Source organism: Phaenicophaeus curvirostris, chromosome 28 (assembly GCF_032191515.1).
Source record: "Phaenicophaeus curvirostris isolate KB17595 chromosome 28, BPBGC_Pcur_1.0, whole genome shotgun sequence".
Classification (NCBI taxonomy): domain Eukaryota; kingdom Metazoa; phylum Chordata; class Aves; order Cuculiformes; family Cuculidae; genus Phaenicophaeus; species Phaenicophaeus curvirostris.
The window spans coordinates 5462529-5477133 of record NC_091419.1 but is presented as its reverse complement, the minus strand read 5'-3'; the positions used below and the strand labels follow the sequence as shown (position 1 = coordinate 5477133).

The following is a 14605-nucleotide window of genomic DNA, read 5'->3' as shown; positions in this document are numbered from 1 at the left end:
GTTTAAGGGACGGGTGGACGAGGTGCTGAGGGACATGGTTTAGTGATTGATGGGAATGGTTGGACTCGATGATCCGGTGGGTCTTTTCCAACCTGGTGATTCTATGATAGTAAACCCCTTGTTCCTCTCATAGGTCAAGTCAAAAAGCTGCTCTTTTGCTCCAGAGATCAGAGCAAGTTATCTCCCAAGTTATTCTATGATTCTATGATTGTTATGCTGATAGATATAGGACATGAAACGTCTCAGAGTATTCAGCGGTTATTCAGTGCCTGAATCCTGCTGTGAGACACAAAGAGGAGAGGTATTTCTGACACCACAGCCAGACAGGGATGCTTAGAGATGGTTCACGTGCTGTGTTTCCCCAGCTGGAAGCCCCTGCACTGTCTGACCCCCGTGGTTGTGCCAAGAGCAAGCTTAGGTTCCCTCTGGTATCTAGGTCAGTGTGTGCTTTTGTTGTCCTGGCGACAAAATGACCCACTTTATCCTCATTTGTTGAGGCAATTGCAAATGGGACCAGCGCACGAGTGAGCACGAAAGGAAACGGACCTTCATCCTGCCTGGGTGTAAGCTCACAGGCAAAACTGTATTGCTACAGAAAGAGATGTTGTCTCCTTCCTGCTCTGTTTATTATATTTCTTGTCTCTGATTAGTTCTGTTCTTGGGCTGTGTCTGCTCCCAGGACTAAATCTACCTTTGAGGAATCTGGTGAGTGTTGTGTAGGGGCCCATCGAGTGACTGAAATCTGCACAGTGAAATGAGAACAGGGGAGGAGCAGACACTGCGCCAGCTCGGATGCTGCTGGCACAGCTTCCCAACTGTCTCTGGGCAAGAAGGCACGAAGAAAAGAAGCCTGGCCTGTTACACTCACTCCTAAGAGGGTAGAGACAAAAAAGCATTTTAAAACGTGACTGTAGCCGGCTTGTGATAGCTGCTGTAGTGTATTTGCATGATGTACAGTGTGTATTTGCATGATGTACAGTGAACTGAGTGGCCTTATCTGGCTCTCGAATGATACAGGGAAGGGTGTTACATGAGTAAATGTAATGGTGTGGCAGGGTTTCTCCCCTCAGGGAGGAGCAGCACTGTGTCCCCTCTCCTTAAGCTGTGAGGGAGTCCAGGTTGCCGACAGGTCCTTGCCATGGGGCAGTAGGCGCTGTGATCGTAGTAAACTGCTCTGATCAAACAAACTGCTGGCTGGCAAAGAAGAAACCTTAGCTTCCTCTAGAGGCCCCTCCAGAATGAGGCATTTATGAATCTTTCGATGGATCCCAGGTACTGGCTTCTCACACTGCGGTTTTATTTGCTAATAGGAAAACTCTGGGTCTGGAAATGTTGGATCGCTTGGTTATAGAATACAACACAGCAGCCCTGATCCAGAGAAATATCTTTCTTGCATTTTTCTGTGGCAAATCCCCCATCCTGTTTTCAGACCCCTCGGTCACGCTGTGGTAAACAGCCACAAGAAAGACAATTCTACCCACCAGGGACCTTCTCATGCACAGTCAAGGCTGTGACATTTTGAGGCCGCTTCCCCTGCTGTGCTTTTTAGAGGAGAGTTTACCACTTTAAGCGACGTATTCATTGAATTCAATCAACGAACTAGGAAATTTTAAGATAAATTGAGAAGACGCAGCAAGTAGGAGAAAAGCTAAGCACGTACATGGACACAAAGCTTGAGTGCCCCCTCCCCTGTCCATGGATACTTTTCACAACTGCAAAATTAAAAGACATGGGGAAATAGAGGACATTTTTCTCCTTCCGTCTGTTTTATCACCCGAGATTATAATTTCTGCAGAACTGGAATATTCTCTCCCCCAGATTAAGTAAACTTCTGTGGCGGTGCGTACTCAGGTGACGGAGCAGTGCAAGAGGGAGCGCTAAAATTAGGACAGGGAATGGCTGTCTCTGCAGCTTTCCTTGGGGCTGTTCTAAGTGAAAAGTGATCTCTAATGAAGTCTGTGCCAGCCTCAGATGAGAAAGGAGCTCCCTGGCGTTAGGAATTCTGTCTGTGCCGCTGCCCAACAGGGAACGAGCCCTCAGCACAACAGCCCTGGAATAATTCATTAGCTCTCCCCGAGGGTGCAGTAGGTACGGGAAATCCTGGCATTTATTTTGTGCTCCAGCCCACAGGAATGCCAAACTTTACAGTGAGAGAGTGGGTTTAGCTAATAACTTGTCTCTTGGTGAAAATCCAGTCATATATTTTATCCCCAAACTGTTCCCAAAAATACATCGGGTCTGCCACAACTCGGAGAGGCATTGCAGGTAAAACCTTCATGCTCGCTGTGTCCTTGTGTGCCCGCTCAGCTCATGCTGCCAGCACTTCTCCTGCATTCCTTCCAGAAACAGCAGCTGCGACTGTTCCTGGAAACGCTGAGCTCTGCTGGGAACGCCTCCCTGTCCAAACAGCCTCTTCATCGCAGTGCATCCTGCCGGAGGAGACGCTGCAGTAGTTTCTTTCCTTGCAAAACACTTTTTGTGGCATTGAGACCATATCTGAGCTTGTGTTTCCTTGTGTAAAAATGGAGAGAGAGTGATTTTTCGGAAGAAGGGGATTCTGAGCTTTGCAGTTCCTGAAAACCTGAGTCATTGCCACCCCCTGCCAGTTCCCACTTCAGGAGCTCAGCGTGGCAACCGTGCCCCAGTAGGCAGAGGAAGTGGGAAGTATTTGGATATTGTCCAAGAAGAGAAGTTCTTCACAAATATTCCTTGCTGTTGCACTGGTGGAATCGAAGGTTGCAGTGGCCAGTCAGGTCCTTTAAAGAACAGCACATGAACCGTAGAGCAGGCAGTTAGAATCATAGAATCACCAGGTTGGAAGAGACCCACCGGGTCATCGAGTCCAACCATTCCTATCAAACACCAAACACTACTAAGGGCCCAAATAAAGATGTGCAAGTGCATGAAGGTGCCATTTCGATGCCTCTGCGTGTCCCGTGTGCTCTTGGACTGATGCTGTCAGCGCTGACCTGGTGCTTTGCACCTTTAAAGCACCACCCAGCACTGAAAAGGGCTGCAGGAGGAAGAAGCAGGCATTTGGCAGCAAATCACCTGGCACGTATTGAAAGGAACTGCTTCGCTGTTGCTCTGGAGATGGCCGAGGTAACATCCAACTTTACCTTCTGGGTCTTTCCGCTTTGCTAGGTCATGTAATTGGTTATTCTTTGGACAAAACATGGAAGAATGTGCACGCTGCCATTAATTACAGGGTAAAGGGGAACCCTGGCTGCTGTAGCGTGGGCTCTGTTGGGTTGGCTTTGCCCTTCCTCACATCAGCTCTTCAGTGTAGGAATTCTTAAAGGCCTCCCTTTATTTCAGTTCATTTACTGTGAGGAATTTAACATTTTCTATAAAGTTACCCTATGTTGTTTTTTTTCTTGCACCCACAGTAAGGGCTGTGGAGCTCCCCTAGCCGTGAAGCTGGTCTGCAGCGATGAAGAAGCCGTCGACATTTGGCTTGGCTCGCTCTGAGCAACGGGAAAGGGAAACCTGTCGCTCAGCAAGAAGTGCTGAGGGCTGCATCTGCAACACTTTGCTTTTTCCATCAGGCAACCAGGGCCCCTTTGAGGATTAAACCTAGGGCTAAATTTAGCTCCGTCTCACTGGAGTCAGTATCAGGAGTTAGCAGATCAGAACATCTTTGGAGGCAATGACGTCTGTTCCAGGGAAGTTTAAGCCCTGGCATGCTCCTCTCCTCCGTGGTTCTGCTGCAGAGTCTGGAGCCGGGAACATTCCAGACAGCCGGGGACCCTGGAGACATCACAGGGTCTTGGAGCGCTCGGAACCCCTGCTCTCCTCAACCTCTCTTGCTTCTTGTCCCACCCAGGTCCCAAGCAAAATGTGGTGAGGTGCAGTGAAGTGAAGTGTATAGAACCTTACAGAACCTTGTGTTTGATAGGAATGGTTGGACTTGATGATCCAGTGGGTCTCTTCCAACCTGGTTATTCTATGATTTAACATCCTGTGGAATGTTTCTCCTGGATCCTGCTTGGCAGCTGTGTCTTTGCTCTCCAGTCAGAATCATTTGGCATTGGGTCAGTGAGATTTTAAGTTGATCTGGGAGTTTTGTGGCTTCTGGGACCGGCGCAAGCAAAAGAAACACGGGATTTCCTCAGGTGCTAGGGAACGAGTGGAGTCACTTCACCATTTTTATTTGTTGACAGCTTTTATGGAACAAAATCCTCTCAAATAAAAAATTTCGAGTCTTGTGTGTGCCAGGGGTACATGGGGGTTCAGTGGAGCAGCATCTCTAGAACCTGACAAATGAGATGTCAGGCAGAATTCCCATTTCCTACTGTAGGGGAGGGAAACTCAAAAGATTAAGGCACTATCAAAACCCAAGCCCCCAAATCATTCAGCCTTTTGTACTGGAGCTCATCAGGTTCTACACAACAATATTTATTTTTTTTATTTGACCATCGACTTCCATTTTTAAGACACACAAGCCCCCTGTCCCCCACTTCTTTTAACTCCTCCTGTCCCCAGGTGCAGGGTAACAACATAAATACTGCTGGGGGTGGGAACACGCTGCTTCTGTGGAAGCCTTGTGCTTCATCCCCACATGTGCACCGCAGTGATCCCAGCCCTCAGGTGATGATGCTTTTAAGAACACAATCAGTTATAAGAACAGCTTAAAACTCCTCTAAAAGCCAGCAGTCACTGAGCAGCACAAAAACAGACAGACTCCTTCCCCAAGCCATGCAAGGGATTTTGGATTCTCCACTCACTGGGTACAAGCAGCTTTTGCAGCCCTCTAGTTTGGCCAAAAGGGACCTGCCAAAGACAATTGGTATCTCCAGCTGGTGGGCTTTTACCAGTCCTTTAAGGTCATTTTAAGTGGCTGGTGTGAAATCCACTTCCTCAGCCTCTGTGTGTGAATTTAAGAATATAGGAAATGTTCCTACATCCAAGGAGAGCACTCGAGCTGTCGGTGCTCCAGAATCACTGTTTCTGGCACCATGTAGCTGTGGGCACAGAAGCATCCCCTTCTCTGTACAAAGATGCCATTGTTTTAAAAAGCCAGTTTCGGGTCCATGAATTAGGGTGCCCTGGCAATTATAAATAAATAGTAATAAATATGTATTTGCACTCACACACCCTGCTTGTATCCCACGGGATTACACACACCAGAACCATGCTGCTTCCCTAATTAAATACATTCAGGTTTGAGGTGGGACACGCTATTATTAACGACGTTTAGAATAACCCCAGTGCCAGTACCCAGCACTGGGAACATTTGCAGCTGCAGAATTCTGGCTTCACCTCCTCTGGAGTCAGAGAAGAACTGGAGGGTAACAGAGGTCACAGGTGGCTTTGAGACTCTGCTCTGGAAGAACTTCCTTGGCCTCTTTACTGGGTGGTTGCTTTTTTATTCTGCTTTTTTGGCTTTCCTTTTCCTTGTGCCTTCATTTAGCTCCTCTTTTGACTTTGCAGGAGGTGGCGGCAGATGGGAAGCCTCCGGGGAGGCCCCGTGCTGATCATGGTGGTGACTCGTGTGTCCGCTAGAGACTGAGCCAAAGAACACTGGGCAGAGGCAGCTTTCCAGCGGTGCAAAAGGTGAGGCGTGCGAGTGAGTTGCCGTCATGAAAACCTGTCACCAGCAGGGAATGCGTAAAGTTACAGGTCACAAACACTTGTGTGGAGCCCCTCTACGCGGCTCAAGGCTGAACCACAAGGATCTGCTCCCATACTGCCCGTGTGCTGGGGAATTCAACCTGTAACTTCCCGAGCAGATTCCCTGCTACAGCCCAACCCTCAGGAAGGGGAACACCCCCAGCTTCAGTCCCTGCCCTTGCTCTGGGTTTGTTTGCAGTAAACCTGTGACAAACTTACCTTGCAAACGATCATGAACATGGTGAAAAAGAAGATGAGGTTGGCTTCAGAGACAGGGAGCCAGTGGGTCTGCTGCAGGGTGAAGAGGACCGTGCCGTACAGACTGGCCTTGGTAGGGCTAGAAGATAAACAAAGACATTTTCTAGGTTTGCATCCAGCCCTGAGTGGCTCTTTAAATGTCATTCCTGGTCCGACAGAGAACTTAGAAGCTACTTACAAGGACATATGAAGAATTTCATTTGTTTCTGGCTTCCAGACCCCACGCAGCAGTTGCTCAAAGTTGGACAGCAGGGCGACCCCGGAACCTGTGAAACAAAGGGGTCAGCTAGAGCTGCCACCCCAGGGAGAGCTCTGCCATCCTCTCTAGGCCCCGTGGGATAAGGATCTCCTCAGGGGAAGAAAAGCCTTGGGGCTTTCTTCCTAAGTGCACAAGAAGTTAAACACCAGAGCAGGGCAAATGCTTCCTAGGCTTTCTCCAAAGTGTTTCCCGATGCAGGGAAAGAGCGTTTGTTTCCCTCTGTTCCATTTACTGAGGCTCAAACGCTTGCTGCAAACACGGAGCATCAAGCCATGCAGTCACCTGGAGCTTTGCTCAGGCTCTCTCGTCCCTCCCCACGGGGCCGGGGGCTGCTGCGTTAGGAGTACCCCACGTCTCACCTTTGACCCATCCCGTAGCCATCATAATGAACCACCCGTGGTGGTAAAGGTGATGAGCATGGTGGACCCCCGCTGCGATCTTGCGAACTCTGACCACCTCCTTCATCGCCACGAAGACGAGCTTCAGGGGCAGGAAGCTGACACACTTGTAGAAGAGGTTCATGGGACAGAAGAATATCAAATACCTGGAACAAAACCACAAGTTCAAGGTTCCATTTCCATGTCCTGATCTGGAATGTATGGAGAGCATTGATGTGGAGAACTGTGCTGTCAGCCTGAGGTGTGTTCAGAACCAGGTGCAAAAGCACACACCTGACAGCCACCGAGGACATTAAAGTTGAAATAATTGGTTAATTTATGCACATTCCACTAATATGATGAATAAAATGCCCCCAAACCTTCCGTGTGTGCCACTCCTCTGCTATATGTGGTATCAGCGCAGCGCGTGCTGCTCTTGCGGTTTGGCAGCTATGAATAGAAACACCCGGTGGCTGGACCAGACCCAACCCCTACAGCCCAGGCACTGGGCAACTGCTCAGAGAAACTGGAAACTAGACCTAGGAGTACAAAAGATTCAGAGCCTACCTTGCCCCACCTCTGTCCCCAGTTAATCCAAGCAGGATAATGCACGAGTCACCCAAACAGAACAGCTCCCTTCACACCGGATGGGTTTACATCCAGCCAGCGGCGTCTTGTGCTTAATAAATGAGACTCACCAGACTGCTGTGGCCAGGATGACACTGGAGTTGTTACTGAAGTAGTGGATCGGTGACTCTCCGAGTAACAGGTCAGCGAGGATGTAACTGCCAAAGCAGTGGAGCATGGCACAAAGCCAGGAGGCAAAGGGGCTCTTGCGAGACATCTCCACAGCTCCTGCCAGGCAAATTCGACACGAGAAGACAGATTCAGTGCATAAGCAGGAACTTCCAGACTCTCTAAGAAAGAGGCTTGCATTGCACGTTCCCCAGCAGAGTCAAAGAGAAGCGCGGGTAAAACAGCTACAGAAATGTGTTCTGTAAGGCCCGAACGAGTACCAGATAGTGTCAAGAAATAATATCCGCGATCATAGCTCCCAGGCCCCCCGAAAAGTTTCAAACAAACCTAGTCATGAGAAGTTTATGAACTAGTTAAGAATCTAGCTCCTCTATTTGCTGCCCCTGACTGCAATCAGAGGGAACAACTTTTCCCCCTGAAATCAGTATCTTTTTACAGTCCAAAATTAAAACCTACTAGTACTAGTCTCTCTGTTGCTTCAACCTAGGTGTCTTCTACAATTCACGAACATTCTCTTTCATTCATAAGATAACCTGTAAAAATAGAACAGTGATTCTTAACCTTTATTTGAAAGAGAGGATAGGGGGATTCTCCTGTGCTCCTGCACGAGTTTGGAAATACTCTTTGAAAATATAACCAGATATTAAGGCAGTGTTACTATTTGGTATTGTATTATAAGTTCTTCCCACACCTTCTGTTGCCTTTTTCTCACTCCTCTAGCCGTTCTCATCCACCTCTGTACTGCTCCAAAGAACTCTCTTGAGAACATCTGTTTGTACAATTGTTTCATCACTTTAAGCTGCTCCAGAGTCCTTGGTGCAGTGTTTCAAACACCAGACAGCTCAGTGAGACAGTGACAGGCAGTCAAAAGAGAGAATGCAGGAATGTTACGCCAGTGTTCCTAGCATTAACCCACCTTAAACAGCAGTAAGTGAATCAGCATGCGCTAAAACTGCGCTCTGCTCATGCTCTTCCATCCTTAAAGGCATTTGAACCAGCTGAAAACACAGTGGAAGCGAGACAGCTGCACTGGCCATTATGTGAAGCTGGTTCTATAGGAACTTCAAGTTTAGCTCAAGGGTTAAATTTAGTAACACTTGTTTTTCTTTGGCTTCAGGAGGCGACTCTGGACGTTACTGTCCCAACCCTGATCTCCAGCACAGGAGCCATGGGATGCAGCAGGGTAGGAATCCAGTGAAAAGCACACCCAGCCGAACCCACTCCAAGGGGATTACGGGGCTCACATAGCTTTAACAGCTGTTTTCACCAGGGCTGCCTGTTAACTGCTCCACTTGGGACTTAATGCTGGAAGACAGCTGTATGGGATCAGGCCCCCCAAAGTCCAGCACTTCTGTTTACCCGGAGTTTAAACAGCATGGGAGGTAGATTGTGAGGGTTTAAAAATCACACCAAGGTGGAGGGGGTTTTGCCTCCTCAGTCTTCGGGCAGTTGCACTGAAGCTGTTCAAAACAGAGCACAGAGAGTGCGCTCACTGTCACCAACAGAGAGATGGCATTTGGAAAGGAGCAACAGACAGCCAGATTGTGAGGGTGCAGAAGGGGAAAGTGGAGATGCCGATCTGTGGATCTTCACAGGATAAACTCAAGGGACCGAACCCAGCAAGTTGAGCCGGGTGCCCCAGTACAGCGCATGGCACTGCGGAAACTTGGGAGGAACCAAGGTTTTACTTCAGCCTTTTCATGTACGAACAGGGGAAGGATTGCCCCAGAAACAGAAAAAACAAGTGGCTGGACAGAAACCTAACATCGAGTCCCAGGGAGTAGCATAGCAATGACCGGGCTTAAATACTTCACTATGCTGGAACCCAACCTTAAATTAAGCACAAAGTTATTTTTCCAAACCAAAATCACCGGTGCTCAATCTTTCAGCCTCATACATGGCCAGAGCTCTGCACCCCAAACTCTGCAGCCAGGATTGGGCAGCGGGGACTCGCCGGGGATGGACTGACACCCCAATGTGATCATTCCCGTTATCCCTACTGCGATCGCTCCCGTTGCTCTCCCTGATGTGATTGTTCCCGTTCTCCACGTGATCCTTCTCGCTCTCCCTGATGCGATTACTCTTGGCCTCTCCAATGCGACCATTCCCACCCTCCCCTTTGCGTTTGTTCTCCCTCTCCCTGCTGCATTTGTTCTCACTCTCTCCGATGCGATCGCTCCCGTTATCCCCTTTGTTTACATTCTTGCTTTCCCTGTTGTGATCATAGAATCACAGAATCACCACCAGGTTGGAAAACACCCACCGGATCATCGAGTCCAACCATTCCCATCGTTCTCGTTCTCTCTGGTGCAATCGCTCCCATTATCCCCAATGCGATCGTTCTCATTCTCTCTGATGCGATCGCTCCCTCACGTTATCCTCGATACGTTTGTTCTTGCTTTCTCCGTTGCAATCGCTCCTGTTATCCCCTATGCGATCACTCCCTCCCGTTTTCCTTGAAGCAATTGCTCCCGCTATCCCCTGTGCGATCGCTCCCTCCCGTTTTCCTTTCCCGTTTCCCGTTATCCCCATTGCGATCGTTCTTGCTCTCACTGGTGCGATTGCTGCCATTATCCCCTTTGCGTTCGTTCTTGCTTTCCCATTGCGATCATTCTCATTCTCCCTGATGCGATCGTTCCCTCCCATTCTCCCTGATGCGATCACTCCCATTATTCCTGATGCGATCGCTCCCGTTCTCTTCTATGGGATCGTTCCTGTTCTCCTATGCGATCACTCCTGTTCTCCCCAATGCGATCGCTCCCATTCTCTCCTATGGGATCGTTCCCGTTCTCTCTGATGCGATCGCTTCCATTCTCCCTGGTGTGATCGCTCCCTCCCATTCTCTCCTATGGGATCGTTCCCGTTCTCTCCTATGGGACCATTGCCATTCTCCCCGGTGCGATCACTCCCATTCTCTCCTATGGGATCGTTCCCTCCCGTTATCCCCAATGTGATCGCTCCCATTCTCTCCTATGGGACCCTTCCCATTCTCCCCGATGAGATCGTTCCCATTCTTCCCAATGCGATCGTTCCTGTTATCCCCGGTGCGATTGCTCCTGTTCTGTCCTATGGGACTGTTCCCATTCTCCCCGGTGCGATCGCTTCCATTCTCTACTATGGGATAGTTCCCGTTCTCTCCTATGCGATCGCTCCCTCCCATTCTCTCCTATGGGATCATTCCCGTTCTCTCCGATGAGATCGCTCCCGTTATCTCCTATGGGATCGCTCCCTCCTGTTCTCTCCTATGGGATCGCTCCCTCCCATTATCCCCGGTGCGATCGCTCCCGTTACTCCCTATGCGATCGTTCCCGTTCTCTCCTACGGGATCGCTCCCGCTCTCCCCGGTCCGTCCCTCCCTCCCGCTCCCCCCGCCGCGCTCACCTGGCTCGTACTTGAGGTAGAGGACGGAGACGATGAAGTAGGCGGCGTCGAAGAGCGGGAACACGGGCAGCGCGGCGAAGGCGGCCGCCAGCTCGGCCACCGGCAGGGCCCCCGCCAGCTCCATGGCGGCGCCGCCGCAGCGCCCGGGCCTGGGCCCTGCCTCCCCGCTGCCTCCCCGCTGCCTCCTCCTCCTCCCCCTCCGCCTCCTCCTCGTCCTCGTCGCCGCCGCCCCGGGGCGGGGCCGGACGCGCCTTCCCCGCCTCTTCCGCCTGTGGGGCCTCGGCGCCGCCATGCTGGGGGACCTGCTGCTGTGCGGGTGCGGGGCCGGGCCGGGGGGCCAGGGGGGCGGGGGGGCCCGGCCCGAGCCCCCACCCCCTGCCTCTCTGTCTCTCCCCTAGGACGCTGCTGGTCAACGCGGGCGCCGTCCTCAACTTCAGGCTGTGAGCGGGGCGGGGGGACGGAGGGGAGGGACACGGCTGCCCCAGATCCCGAGATGATCCCCCCCAGTCTGATAGGGACCCCCCCCAGGTCTGATATGAGCCCCCCCCCCAGTCTGATAGGGACCCCCCCCAGGTCTGATACGAAGCCCTTCAGTTTGACAGGGTTCACCCCAGTCTGACAAGGACCCCCCCAAGTCTGATAAGGACCTCCCAGTCTGACTAAGACCCCCCCTCAGTCTGATAGGAAACCCCCCCAGTCTGATATGAAACTCCCCAGTCTGACAGGGACCCCCCTAATCTGACAAGACCCCCCCCGCAATCTGACAAGAACCTTCCCCAATCTAACAAGAATCCCCCCAAAATCTGACAGGGACCCCCCAATCTGACAAGAACCCCCTCCCCAATCTGACAGGGACCCCCCCACTCTGACAACCCCCCGCTCCCCTCCAGTCTGATAGGGACCTTCCCAGCTTCACAGAGACTCCCCCCAGTCTGATAGGGACCCTACCAGTTGACAGGGACCCCCCCAGTCTGACCTGCCCCCCCCTGCCATGCCCCTCTCCCACAGGAGGAAGAGAGACACGGAGGGGTTCGGCGAGGAGCCCAGGGAGCCCACGACCGGTAACGGGGCAGCGGGGCCTCACCACGGGGCCTCGCCCCGGGCTGCCGCTCCCCTGGGGGCTGGGGTGGGCCTTCTCCCTAGGGAACTCGAGAGAAGTTTCTGCAGCCTGGAGGAGGCTGTGGGGAGACTTTAGAGCAGCCTCCAGCACTGAAAGGGGCTCCAGGAAAGCTGAGGAGAGGCTCTGGATCAGGGAGTGCAGGGACAGGATTAGGGGGGGTGGTTTTCAGCTGCAAGAGGGGAGATTGAGATGAGATCTTGGGGAAAAATGTTTTGCTGTGAGGGTGGGAAGGCCCTGGCCCAGGTTGCCCAGAGCAGCCGTGGCTGCCCCATCCCTGGAGGGGTTCAAGGCCAGGCTGGGAGGTGGGAGGTGTCCCTGCCCATGGCAGGAGTTGGAATTGGATGGGGTTTGAATGTCCCTTCCAACCGAAACCATTCTGTGATTCTATGAAACCCATGGTTAAAGCATTTCCAAGGCACCAATGGCCAAGCTTAACCCCATTCTGTTGGGACATAAATTCCTCTCTGGCTGGAATTACTAAATCGCAAACTCACCTTCCCCTCTGTGGTGTTTACACGCAGACATGGCAGTCCAAACCCTTGATCCCAAATAGGTGATTTGAGCAGAAACAGTTTCAGGTTGTCTGACCTGTTTGGAGTGGGTTTTTTTCCATCAAGAGTTGCTCATGTTCTGGAGATGCTGTTGAAAACGTGACATGTTGGCGTATTCGGTATTTTCAGATCAAGGGCTTCTCTTTTAGGTGACAATATCAGAGAGTTCTTGCTGAGTCTCAGGTACTTTCGCATCTTCATCGCCCTGTGGAATATCTTCATGATGTTCTGCATGATTGTGTAAGTAACACGCTGCAGCACCTTGCCGTGTGTTTATCTGAATTCAGATACACTATTTTTTTTCTTGCAGAGATATTCCTCTTCCGATCGCTTTCTCTGTCTCTACTGTTCCCTGTTCTTTTCCATTTCACTTCTTTGTTCAGTTTTCAAAGAGGTGTTGGTTGACCTCACAGTTTTTGCTACTGCGGGTGCCTGTAGTGCATGCAACCTCAGCAAGCGTGTGGGTTGTTCGGCCTCAGAGATGGTGTTGGGTTGTGAAAACGTCCTTGGGGCCAGCATTCCCCTTTGATTTTGGGGATGCTTTAGGTTTCAAGGGGGAGAACCCCTACCAAGTAGTAGAATGGAGTCGGCCTTGAGGACAGTGTCTGGAGTAAGGGGGTTAAGTTTGGACAGGCAGGCTGCTTCCCTTTCCCATGGGGGCCATGTGAGGAGCAGAACCGCTGGCCAGATGTGTGCTGCTGGGGTGGCTTGGAAGGGCATTGGCTTTCACAGCCATACCTGATTCTCATCTTGTTTCTTTCTGTTGCGCCACTAGGTTATTTGGATCTTGAAAGTCATCCACAAACACTCCTGTTACCTTGGAAGAGACTTTTGGCTGGAAACACAACTTTTCTATAAAGCAAAAGGTTACGATGCTTTCCAAAGGCAGCCCCGGGACCGTGGCCTGTTCTCTGGTGCGAGTTCCTAACGTGCTTGAGGGACAGGACACGTTCAGCTGCTCCCGGCAGTCCTGTCTGAACACGGTGCACGTGGGTTTACTCGCTGCCAGTGGGATCGAGCCCTTAGGCCCCTGAACCAAATTCTTCACAGTGAAATCACTTCAACTTCCCTGAAATAAAGAGAAGTTTGAGTTGTTTTGCTGGGCTTGTGCCTGGGTGCAGGGAACACCTGCAGTGTGAGAGCGTGACCTCGAAACTCCGCATCGCGAATCCCACCCAGCTGCCAGGGCGCTGGGGAGGCGCATGGTGTGATTCTTGTGGTTATGAAGCTGAGCCAGTTATTGGCGTCACTTCTCACAATTCCATTTAGTTTTGTTAGAGGAAAGGAAGATTAAGAAAAATTAGCTTCTCAGCTTCTCGCTGTTTTTCCAACAAAATGGGTTTTAATTTAAAATTTCCCAGAGGTGATTTTTTTTCCCTAAGCAATATGGAAGGGCTTTGGAATCAGAAAAATAATTCTATAAGCCAATCCTAAGAAATAGTTTTGGAATAATCTTGGATTTGGTTGAATAAAATTGTTCTATTTAAGGGTAAAGTACTTATCTGATGCCGTGTTCATTCTGTTATGGGAGAAATGGACTCTCTATCAGTGTGTGGTGAGAAATGCTAACTTCTCTGGTACCTGTGTCTGGCTCCCTGTGTTATTTATGTTACACACTCTCCAACCAGCGACTTCCCCAGCACCGCCAAGGCCATTTGAGGGAGTGCAGTGCTGGCTGGCTCGTAACTCACACTGAACTACGAGCAGAGCTTTCTCAGCTGCTGTTCTCAGAGCTTCTGACTGTCAGGAAGGAGAGAGAACCTCATGGAAATTATTCTGAGGCTCAGGGTTTGGTGAACACCTTGGATTTCCCCTGGACGCTGGGCGCTCACAGTATTGAGTCGCCCTCTTCTGCGTCACCTGAAATTTCCCTGGTAATGAAGCATGAAAGGGGAGGGATCGTTGGAGGGAAGATGCCTTGCTTAATGAACACAGGAAAACGCGTGGAGGAGAGGATCCTTCACACACAGTTTGAACTGGGCAGAAAGCCTTACAATCCTTGGTTACATTTAGATTCATTCGTTGTCTTTAATTTCATTATATTTTAATCTAATTCTTTTGAATGAGACACAAGGAGCGTGAGCATCCCTGTCCTGGCATCCAAACAAAATCCAGGGCTTTATATAGTTCTTGGAAAACATTTTCTCTCTGATCTTCCTTAAAGTCTTCTCCTGGAACGCACCGGGGAGGGGTGGAAGCGGCCGCTGTCCCTGTGTAACCCACTGCGGTGCCCTGCGCTTGGCACCACTCCTCGGATCCTATGCAGAGCTGACATGCTGCTTTCTGAGCT

The 14605-nt window shown here is 50.7% G+C and overlaps 2 protein-coding genes across 2 annotated transcripts; one reads left to right on the top strand and one right to left on the bottom strand.

Moving 5' to 3' along the window:
* Positions 1-4116: 4116 nt before the first annotated feature.
* Positions 4117-10793, bottom strand: TMEM38A (transmembrane protein 38A). Its single transcript, XM_069877869.1, has 6 exons — positions 10645-10793; positions 7206-7362; positions 6490-6674; positions 6050-6137; positions 5833-5950; positions 4117-5590 (listed from the first exon to the last, which is right to left on the bottom strand). Exons 1-6 carry the CDS (start codon positions 10766-10768, stop codon positions 5369-5371), a joined length of 894 nt encoding a protein of 297 aa, XP_069733970.1. The 5' UTR covers positions 10769-10793; the 3' UTR covers positions 4117-5368.
* Positions 10794-10883: 90 nt separating this feature from the next.
* Positions 10884-13809, top strand: SMIM7 (small integral membrane protein 7). The gene is made up of 5 exons (XM_069878250.1): positions 10884-10960; positions 11043-11084; positions 11653-11705; positions 12465-12555; positions 13091-13809. Exons 1-5 carry the CDS (start codon positions 10935-10937, stop codon positions 13104-13106), a joined length of 228 nt encoding a protein of 75 aa, XP_069734351.1. The 5' UTR covers positions 10884-10934; the 3' UTR covers positions 13107-13809.
* The last annotated feature ends 796 nt before the right edge of the window (positions 13810-14605 follow it).

Bases quoted from the DNA above. Each gene is read 5' to 3' on its own strand.
- TMEM38A (XM_069877869.1), bottom strand. From the start codon at position 10,768: ATGGAGCTGGCGGGGGCCCTGCCGGTGGCCGAGCTGGCGGCCGCCTTC. The intron at 6,675-7,205 runs GTGAGTCTCATT...GTTTTGTTCCAG, and splicing joins ATCCTGGCCACAGCAGTCTG to GTATTTGATATTCTTCTGTC. The intron at 6,138-6,489 runs GTGAGACGTGGG...TTTGTTTCACAG, and splicing joins GGCTACGGGATGGGTCAAAG to GTTCCGGGGTCGCCCTGCTG.
- SMIM7 (XM_069878250.1), top strand. From the start codon at position 10,935: ATGCTGGGGGACCTGCTGCTGTGCGG. The intron at 10,961-11,042 runs GTGCGGGGCCGG...TCTCTCCCCTAG, and splicing joins GGGGACCTGCTGCTGTGCGG to GACGCTGCTGGTCAACGCGG. The intron at 11,706-12,464 runs GTAACGGGGCAG...CTTCTCTTTTAG, and splicing joins GCCCAGGGAGCCCACGACCG to GTGACAATATCAGAGAGTTC.